General features: G+C 45.6%; 1 protein-coding gene across 1 annotated transcript; it reads right to left on the bottom strand.

Moving 5' to 3' along the window:
• Window positions 1-781: 781 nt before the first annotated feature.
• SOX11 (SRY-box transcription factor 11) lies at window positions 782-8,516 on the bottom strand. Its single transcript, XM_030489961.1, has one exon. It carries the CDS (start codon window positions 8,303-8,305, stop codon window positions 7,094-7,096), a length of 1,212 nt encoding a protein of 403 aa, XP_030345821.1. The 5' UTR covers window positions 8,306-8,516; the 3' UTR covers window positions 782-7,093.
• Window positions 8,517-10,872: the final 2,356 nt, after the last annotated feature.

Raw genomic sequence — 10,872 nt, 5'->3', positions numbered from 1 at the left:
AGGAAGGTATTATCAGTTGATATTTTCATCCCTACATAAACTTGCAAAAGTATAGACATTAAATACAAGCAAGCGAGAGATGGTCCTTGTATACTTTTTGAAATATGGGAATATGCCTACTGGCAGGAACTCTAGACAGTTAATTTCAGCAATAAATGGTTTGTGTTAATTACATATTTTGAATTTGTAACAATATAACTCCATCATTTCTATAAAACAATATTTAATATACAACAAACTTTCACCACATAAACACATTAAAAACAGCTTTTTATAGTTCAAAGAATTGATTACAGGGTTCTCATAAAAACATTTTCATAACTAGAATCTTAATACAGAATGATTCTTTTTTCTATGCCAAAATACATTTAGATGGTGAATTGTTTGTAGAAAAAGATACAGAGAGAAATGGGGTTTGCTGGCATGTAATCCATCTTATTTCATTCTTTCATGGTCAACTTCAAAGCAATATCTAAAATGTTTATCAGAAAATACTTCACTGTTTTATCGAGAGTCTTAACCAGAAGAAAAAAAAAAAGGAAGTTAATTGGCTGTTCTCTGTTTCAGTGTCTGTCAGGTGTGCCAGAACAGCACTCACTCTCTGTACATCCTACCTTAACCATAACTATAATTTGAGGGTTTTTTTGAAAGACACAACATTCCCATTGACTTTAAGCTTTGGGTGCCCACAGACTGAAGAATGGATTCACTATAATAGCTGAACTGCATTTACTGAATGCAACATTGGAAAAAAAAAAAAAATCCACATAAAAACACGTAGGAAGATTGATCACACAATTTTATTAGAGTCTTTTGAACAATTGCATTATGTTGTTCCTTTATTTAAAAACTCTTGCAGAAAAAGACATTGGAGTGGACTGGTTTCAACCCTGAGCATTAACACTGCATATCAAGTACTGTAGTAAAGAAGCTGGTTAAGTTTGTAGCACTAGCACAAGTCACTGATATTAATCCTCTAGGTGATCAGGTTTTTACAAAAAAAATACATAGTTTTCAATAAATAATGCTTAATTTTACAACTTTGATACAGCAATGTCATACACTGTTTTGACACATACTAAACTCTGCATGCTATATAGTCTACTAGAAGACGAAACTTTGCCATGCATTTTCTTTTTCTAGTGCTAGAAAACACTTTGTCCTCCAGTGCATTGCCTCAAGCAGCCTTACCATCTTCCTTCTCTCACAGCAATAGGCCGTGCACTGGCATGCAAAAACCTCAAGAAAAGGTTTCCCCCCCACCATCACTCAGACTTCTAAACAAAAGTACTTTTCAGCTTTTCCCCCCAAGACCTGGAGTGGCTATGAAAACTAATTTCATGTGGCCTTGAAAAGTCTTTGAAATTACATATTTTAAAAGTGTCATGCTTGAAAAACTGCTCTAAAACATTCAATTTCCCCCACCTGTGGCCATCATGCAACATCATTGAAATGTTGTAACCATCGAAAGTCCCACACTGGAAAACAGGCCTCCATTTTAAAACAGCCCACCAAAAAAATTAAAGAAAAGAGGAAAAAAAGTATCACAGCATTTATGTAAAGACTCCAAAACGCCAACATATGTACAAGAGCAAAACCAGATACAAATTGTAAATGAACTAACAATGGCATATAACTCTTCTCCCTGGTTTCACCAGGAGTTGAGGCAAGTTGGTTTTGGAGATAAGCAGGACGATGGAAACAAAAACAAATTGTGACAATGGGAGTTCCTGGATTAATCACTATTATTTGATCAAATTTCTTCAAGAGGTAAATTGGTGTCTTGATTTTCTTGGAAGTGGGAATTACCAAAATCTAAATCCCTAATTAATAACAGATAATTCCAAACCGAACCTGCTTCTGAGTATTTGCAAATCTTAGAAGTTTGGTGCCCTTGCACTTTTTCACCCTGCAAGATTGCACTTCACGGAAAATCCAGATGTAACTAACCACAAAAGAAGAAATTTGATTAATTAATAAGGATTGAAACCTCCATTCTCACACTTCCAGGTTGTTGTTCATCATTGAAAACCATTCACCCCTTATTATCCATATTGCTTTAGGGGTTTCCTTGTATCTACAGAAGTCATTCCTTTGAAATTGCTGTCAATCACAATTTTCTAAGAGTTTTTAAAATAATCCTATCTTTGCACTGGCATAAGTATTGGGTTTTCTAAGAGAATCTCAAACCCAAAGAAGGTATTACTTTTATACATGAAATATTACGAACTTTTGTTTCCCTTTTGGTAAGTCATTCTACACTTTCTGCACATTTGTGCTTTATATTGAATATAAAAATAGGTCTTTAAAACTCTATTTACTTTAAACTCACTAAAAAACTACTTGCTTGTGAAATTCTCTTACAAATTCACTGCATCCATGTAAAGAAGATAAAACTAATTAGGCAGTTAATTGGTATAGGTAGTGTGCAAAAAAATTAATAAAAACAAAAACAATCACAGCCTTCGATGTGGGTGAGGGGAAAGGAAATAAACCAAAGGAATACAACTGTATAGTAGGGGAAATGTAAGGCAACTCATTGTGTTAAGTTTTTGTTGTTTGTTTTTTTTCCTGGCCACGCTTACAAATGAAGGTTAGGAGGAACTAAGACACCTATCCTGCCAGCAGCCCTTGCGGCAAAAACTCCCATTAAGCTCAATGAGAATTTTTTTTTGTTTTTAACCAGTGCAGGTTTAAGGCCTTACTAGGCAACAATTGTGAAGATGTAAAAAGGAACTTCGTAAGCTGTATTGAGTATTAAACACCTAAAAATTCTATGGCCCTGACTTTGACCCCACACTAGTTTTACCTCGGTGTAACAATAGAGTTGCACTTTCCTCAGACAGGCATGAGTGAAGGATCAGACTGCACAGATGCAAATCACATTCAATAGACTCAAAGAAGTTTCATCTGAATGACAGCGAATGCCTAAAGAGCATGTAGCGCTCAAAGGATGCTTGGAATGAGTCTTTCTACCACATTTGAAAAAGACTGCACTTTAAGGAAGAAAATATTTCTTAGTTGTGGTTCTTTTAAAAGGAGGATAGGAAAAACATAATAAAAACAACAAAAGGGGAAAAATGGTAAGTTTACAAATGTTCACTTCAAAATTAAAAGAGAATCAGAATGTTTGGTTAGGTCTTACATTGAGTTGACATCCTCAGTGTTAGCAAGTAAATTGTCTTTCCACATTAAAAAAGCTCATTTTTCTCCCTTCCACCACTGAATCCTATTACACTTAGAGTAGTATTGTACAGAGACAAATGCAAAGAATGTGGAATAAAAGGCCACAGGAGATACTAAGCCTGCAACAGGACTGCTCTAGCATGTCAACAAGGATTCCTATGAACACTGGAAAACAAAAGAGAAACAGAAGGTATGAATATTATCAGATACGACAAAAGAGAAAAAAGAAAAAAAAAGAGTAGCTTAGCAGATGCTATTTTTCATGACAAGAAGATTGGGTTTTTACTCTTGCTGAGATCAGCAGGAGCTTAGGCATTCAACAGCATCGAACTTCAGCCCTAACAATGCAGTGGCTTAAACAGAACACTATCTAATTTTCCCTTGAGCAATATGCAACAATAAACTCTGAAATAAAAGAAACTCAACTGTCTGGACAAAAAATTGTTTCCCTGCATCATATACCTTCACTCAGAATAATTCCTCTGATACAATATTGTATAATTCCCATCTAGAAGAAAGAAAAGATACTTCTGAGTGGCTATTAATTGACTAAAGTAGACCTGTTGCTCTTTTAAAATTTGCCTGACTGTTCTATACTTGGATCCTTTACATCATGTATCCTTGACTAATATTTTAAATGGTAATTTTAAAAACAGCTTCCAAAAGCATACGCGAGTCAAAACTTTTGTAGGCTGAGACACAGACCTTATTATAATGCAAACTAAACACAGCCTATATTTGACCATAATTGCTCATAACTCATTGAACATCTGTAAAGCACAAATGTTTAATGACACTGCCTATTATCACTTTAATAAACAAGGATGCATATCAGAAGAAAGGGACTGGAAGAACAAGTCCCTCTACTCTCATGATAGCTTCAAGAATTACTAAGAGAATTTTGGCTCAGTTTTAAGACTTAGAACCTGATCAACTTACTCCATCACCCTAGCCCAAAACCAGATTTTCGATAGCAGGATAGTGAATGGCTAGGCTAGAGCACTTCAGTGTATCTATTTTCTTTCACTCCTTTGCCTTAGAAGAGATAAATGTCATTTGTTTTCAATCTGATTTCTAAGTTATTACATGGAGAACACACTAATCATTTGAGACCAAAAACTGAAAATTCAAGAAACTCTGTTTTATTGAGGACTATCCATTGCCAAGGATATCTTGTATATTGTAATTAAGTTTGTTTTAAAACACAGTTTCTCATAAAGAATTATCACAATGCAAGACATAAATTTGAGTTCCCAGATATGCTATATCTCTTTTCTGATAGCAAAGATTTAGGCCAAACAACTTTTATTTAGAATCATGAGTGTTTTATTATTATTATTAGAAAGAGATCAGATTATATTAATCATTTTACTACCAGTTTAACTAACCTAAAGTAAGATATCTCACCACTTAAATGCCTAAGAGTTGTCTTTGATTAAACATAACATGCATGCAGGTTTTAATGTTATGTTTTATTATGCCTTACAAATGTGTATGCAGGATTTTCATTTCAGCAAGTCTGAAAGCCTGTAGCAGTGGTTGCCACCAAAATACCAGCACAGTGAATTGTCCCTGTAAACAGCTGGATCATTAATTAGTGGAGACAAAAAAAAAAACCAACCCCAAACAATAATTTACCAATGCCTATCAGATAAAAAGTAAACTTCTTGAGAAACAAACTCCCACCTTGTGAGTCTGTTCGTTGCCATCAGCACTTACTTCAGAGTGCACAACTGAAATCTGATGGCTCCTAAGGTTAAAAAAAAAAAAAAAATTTAAAAAAAAAAAAGCACACTGAAAAAGTCTGCTCACCTACAGCAGAAGCTCATACCCCCTCCTGCCCCTGTCCCCCGGGCAGCTCACCGGAACGGGGCCGGGGCCGCCCCGCCGGACCGAGCTCTGGCGGGGGGCGGAGGAGATGCAGCCCCACTACGCCGAGCATCTCCGCCTCAGGTCTCGCCCAGGCTATTCATCAAAAAACGGGAAAGGGGGAGTACAAAAACCGCAGCGGGGAGAGGACCAGGGCGGTGGAGGTGGGGAGCCGCGCCCACCTTCCCAGAAACCGGACGCGGGGGACCGGCGGGGCGTCCCCCGGGGAGCCGGGCTCGTTCACCGGGCTGGGGGGGAGACGGGAGAGGCGAAAGCACCCAGGATGAGCCAACCTGCCACCACCCGGCCCGATCCGCAGCAAGCCAGCCCGCGCCCCGCCTAATAGAGACCCCGCCGCGGCAGGCTGGCACTCACCGGGCCCCGCGGAGCAAAACCGGGGAGGGGGGGAAAAGGCGACGGGAGGCGGAAAAAAAAAAAAAAAAAGGCAAAGAAAAGAAGCAGTCCTTACTCTCCTTCCCCCCTAGCTACGGTCACACACAACAGCCTACAACTACCGCTCCTCCGCAGGCAAGGGGTGACAACACGGCATCTCCAGCGTTCCTTCTACAGACACTAATAGCGATACGAGTTTCTATCAGTTCCAGCTGATTTATTAAAATTGTCAAAATACAGACTTTCAGCGTTAAAAAAAAAAAAAAAAAAACAGGCTATGATGTTGACAGTGCACAAGTCTGCTTTTGCCATCATTTGCTACAAAATATGCAGATGGTCTGTACTTTAGATTATATTGCACAATATGAGAAACTTTTAACTATGTGCCTTTTTTCTTTTTTCTTTTTTTTTTTTTTTTTTTTTTTTGTAAAATCGAGAATCCAGTTTCATACCTTCCATCTGGGGCCCCATCCACATATCACAGCGTATGAGATACATAAAGTCCTACTATAGTACAGTACATATACAATCTTTTAAACTAAGATAACAGCTCTGAGGTCTATATCACCATTTTCAATAAATCTTTACCTACAAATATTGAACAAATCTGAACTATAGCTGTACAAAAAAAGTGTTTGTTTCTTTCTTTTTAAAACCACAAGGCCTTTAGATGCAAGGATTATTTTTTTAAAATTTTAATCCTTTTAAAACCAGGACGTAACGTACCAACAAACTTGCATGCTAAAAACAGAGGAAAAAAAAAAAGAAAATAAAAGGGAAGAAGTGCCTGAAAAGTCTTACTGAAAAAACACAGCAAGAATGTTCCCTTTTCACTGTACAAAAATACGCCTGAAAATATATTAATTTTTAAAAAAGACTGAGGTCTGTTATGTATCAAAAATGTTTCAATACCTTTTTGTACTGAGGTCTAGGCTGTCTGGTATTCAATCAAGGAGGTATAAGGGAACAAGTTACAAAAAAAAAAGTTGGCAAGTAGAAATCACATTTGTAAAACCATAAACAATTTGATCTGAAAAGTAAACTCTGATCTTAAGTCAGTTCAGTTATTTGTAAGCGTTTGTACAGTCTGCATTTTTTCAAGCTCCCTGCAGCTTTGTTAAGAATCGGATGCATAGAAGACATCAGTTTTCTCCCTCCAAAAAAAGTTGCAATGGTCCCTTTCGGAAAAATAATAAAAACAAAAAAACTAGAACAGTTCTTTAAGATCTCTCACGGGAAAAAAAAATAAAAAATCCACAAACCCCCTTGAGTAACAGTTGTGCTGCCACAAGACTTCTTTGCAGACCATCTTCCAGACTTCAATCAGAGACCGACAAGCTTCAAACAACGCCTTCTGTATCATTTTTTCCCCCAGTCCCATTTGCCTTTGCTGTTGTTGTTGTGATCACCAAATGCAATTAAAAAAAAAGTAAAAAAAAAACAAAAAAAAACAAAAAAAAAAAAAAAAAAAAAAAAAAAAAACCAAAATCACAACTCCCGGGCTCGGAACTAACTTTCAGATTTTTTTTTTTTTTTTTTTAAAGAAAACAAGACTTTTTTTTTTTAATCATCATCATCATCAGCATCATCATCATCATCATCGCCGGCGTCGCGCCGCTCCGGCTCCGCCGCTCCTCGCCGCCGCTCAGTACGTGAACACCAGGTCGGAGAAGTTCGCCTCCAGCCAGTCGCCCGCGATCATCTCGCTCAGCTCCGGGGTGCAGTAGTCGGGGAACTCGAAGTGGGAGCCGAGGCTGCCCTCGCTGAAGGAATCCAGGTCCTTGTCCACCAGCGAGAGGGAGAGGTTCCCGGCGGCGGCACCCGCCCCCAGCTCGGCGGCGGCGTGGCCGTGCTGAGAGAAATTGAGGCTGAGGTCGAAGAGCAGGTCGTCCGCCTCCTCGCTGCCGCCCGACGAGGTGGAGATGGACCGGGAGGAGGCTGGGGAGAGGCCGGGCGGCTGCTGCGGCGGCGGCGGGCCCTGCTTGGTGATGTTCTTGAAGCTGTAGTAGAGTCTGCTGCCGCCGCCCGCCGCCGCGGCGCCGCCCCGTACCTCCTCGTAGAGGCTAGCCCCCTCGGTGGACTCCGCCGAGGAGCTCAAGGTGGGACTCGCCGGCACTTTGGCCACGTTGTACCGCCGTAGCTGCTGCGGCCCCGGCTCCTCGTCCTCCTCCTCGTCCTCCGCCTCCTGCTTGATCCGCAGCTGCAGCTCGTCTTCGTCCTCCTCCTCGTCGTCCTCCTCGTCCATGAAGACGCACTTGACCGTCTTGCTGCTCACTTTGAGGGTGCCGAAGACGTACTCGTCCCCCGCGTAGTCCCCGTGGTGGGCGGCTTTGGCTCCCGGCTTGGGGGGCGAGGAGGCGGAGGAGGCTTTCAGCTTGCTACACTTCTTGCTGGAGCTCTTGGCGCTTTTGCTGCCGCCGCTGCTGGTGGGTGCGTTTTTCTCCGGACTTTGGCTGGCATTGGGCTTGGCCGACGGGTCCATTTTGGGCTTTTTCCTGGGCCGGTATTTGTAGTCGGGGTAATCGGCCATGTGCTTGAGCCGCAGTCTCTCCGCCTCTCGGATGAACGGGATCTTCTCGCTGTCCTTCAGCATTTTCCACCGCTTGCCCAGGCGCTTGGAGATCTCCGCGTTGTGCATGTCCGGAGACTGCTCCATGATTTTTCTCCTCTCGATCTTAGACCATACCATGAACGCGTTCATCGGTCTCTTTATGTGCCCCGACGCCGTTTTACACCAGTCCGGATCGCTCTCGTCCAAAGCGACGGGGCTGCAAGCCATGAACTCTCCCTCTTCTGTGTCCATTGCTTCCCGGGGCAGGTTGCTCTCCGCCTCCGCACTCTCCGCTTGCTGCACCATGGTGGGCTCTCAACGAGGCGCCGCTCTTCCCGCCGCTGCGCTCCGAGCCAACAAAGCCGCTGCGCCGTTGCCGCCCCCTCCCGCCGCCGCACCTTGCCCCTGCGGCGCGCCGAGCAGAGCCGAGCCGAGCCGGGCCGAGCCTCCGCCGCGCTGCGAGGCGGAGCCCGCGGGGCGACCGGCGGGCGGGCGCGCGCGCTGCCCACAGCCCCGCGGCCGGGCCGGGCTCGTGCAGCTCGGCTCTGCCCCTGCACCCGGCCTCGCGCCGCCCGCCCTGCCGCGCGCGCTCCACCTTCTGCGAAACTCGCGGCTCCTCGCCCAACTAGTTATCAGCGCTTCATATAGGTGACATCACTCCCGCCGCCGGCCAATGGCGGCGCTCCTCCCCGCCCACCGCCCCGCCCACAGCCTTTATCAGCCAACCCTTTTCCCCCCCCGCCCTCCCCAAGCTGACACACCCCCCACGCAGGGAGCGGCTGCCGATCGCTCTTTCGAGCTCTCAGTGGCCCGTCCCCCTGCCCGGGAGGCGGTGGCGGCACCTCTGCGGGGGGCTTCGCTCGCTGGTCTCCGCCGCGGGCCGCAGCCGGGTGCGGAGCCGAGCGGGGAGTGGGGCGGTGGCGGCTTCTCCGTGGTCCTCTCTCCTCATGAGGCCGCGGAGCCCCGCGCGGGTCAGAGCGACGTGCGGTAGGGGGCGCTGGCGCTCCGCAGCCCCCTCAGCGGCGGCGCGACAGCCCCCCGGCGGGAGGGGGGCCGGGCGGCCGGTGCTGGTGCTGTCCTAACCCTCGCTGCTTTCCCGCCGGACTGGGCTCCGCCGCGTTCCCTGCTCCTCCGCCGCGGGTGCGCGGGGCGGCCCTCGCCGCGGTAGAGCGCCGTCTGCGCAGCAGCTGCGGTGGTCGGCGGCGCGGGTCCGCCTACGCCTGCTTTCCCCTCCGCAGTGGGGCCGGGGCCGTGGACCGCCGGAGGAATGCGGCGGGGCACCTCGGTTTCGTCCCTTCACGGCCCCCCAGGGCTTGCTTCGGTAGCGAGCGGGGATGCGAGGCTGCAGAGCAGGGCCTGGCGCGCTCCTGCGGCGGGGGGGATCCGATTGCCCGCGGATGCGGACGGTACTTCGGCATTCTGGCCTGCTGGGCAGCCGTGCCCGCTGCTCCTCCAGGCCAGCACGGGCAGCCTGCTTGGGACGGTGGGGAGCTCCCCCTGCCCACCACGAGTTAAGCCGAATAAGGGAGGTCATCGCGCCCACCTGGAGGCGCTTCCGGCGTGGTGTAGGCTGAGGATAAGGGCGGTTTCTCCGGAGTAGGGATGAAAACTCACAGGCAGCATCTAACAGTGCTGACTTTTTGTTTGTTCGTTTTCCAGAAAGCATCCAGTTATTCAGCAGTGTCGAGATCGTTGCAGAATGCCTGTAGCAGATCCAGCTGTTCCGGATAATCCCATGTTTGTCTTCATTGCAGAATTTATGAAATCCAAAGATGATGGTGTACTCATCTGTGGTCATTTGCTTTGCAAAATGTATGCTGAAAATGAATTCACGTACTGTTCTGTGGGTCCCTTTGTGTTTTTCTAGCTACCGTTTACAGTTATTAGCAAGGCAAAAGTTTAATAAGTTTTGTGATGATTACTGGCGGGATGGAGGCATGACAGAAGTGAGGGGGATGAGCCCTGGCACAGCCTTTCCACTGTCAGAGCGCATCCTATGAACTGGTGCTAATGGGGCAGCAAGTCCCCTAGTACAGCATCCTCTAATTAGCCCAGCGGTTCATTTTCCTCAGACCACAGCAAAATTACTGTGTTTGGATGATGTGACTATGATATCATAGGACTGCAGAGTGACCAGTACTGTTACAGGAACAGAAAAGCAGTCACTTAACCTCTTTTAGCACTGGGGCTACCAGGTCTCAGCGGTGCTTGTTAGAAGTCAAGAGAGTTTGAAGGAGTAGGCAGGAGGCAGATACATAGTGTGACGTTGCTTCTGTACCTGACCTCAGCTGGGTGTACAGAGTAGAGGGAAAGGAAAAGGCATAGCTTAAGAAGGTTCCGTTACTTCATTGTAAAGATAGATAGATTTTGAAAAATACCGCTCTGCCTTTCCATGAGTGTAGGGGTTTTTTTTCCTCTGACGCTTGCTTCAACCTTTCTCTCTTGTGACACAATCTCCTGGTGGTACAATCTAGCCCCATAACAATGCTTATCCTTTGAGAGATGGGGTGAAATGGAAAGTTGCCTGGAAGGGTTCTCAGCTTGACATAAAACCAATTGGAATTTAGAGAAACCACATGAGGAGAGGGTGCAGTGCCTTCAGGAGTGCCTGAGTTCATGCCTCAGCTGTGGGCTCTCTGAGGAGGGCTAACTGCAGGGCAGGACATTCCTGCCAAAAGGGCTGTGTATTCAGCTCTTTCCATCCATGAGGAATTGCTCAGATTGGGCACGCTGTAGAGCCATCTTTGTTGCAAGGGTTTTCAGATAGGGTCAGAGTTTGTTGTAATGATGGTGTGGACAGGAGTCTTAGAAGATACATAAGCTTGCTGCCTCCAGAGAAGGCAGCTTTACTGCTGCGGGGACTGCTCTTACCA

Source organism: Strigops habroptila, chromosome 6 (assembly GCF_004027225.2).
Source record: "Strigops habroptila isolate Jane chromosome 6, bStrHab1.2.pri, whole genome shotgun sequence".
NCBI lineage: Eukaryota > Metazoa > Chordata > Aves > Psittaciformes > Psittacidae > Strigops > Strigops habroptila.
This window is presented reverse-complemented; position numbering and strand designations above follow the sequence as displayed.

Bases quoted from the DNA above. Each gene is read 5' to 3' on its own strand.
- SOX11 (XM_030489961.1), bottom strand. From the start codon at position 8,305: ATGGTGCAGCAAGCGGAGAGTGCGGAGGCGGAGAGCAACCTGCCCCGG.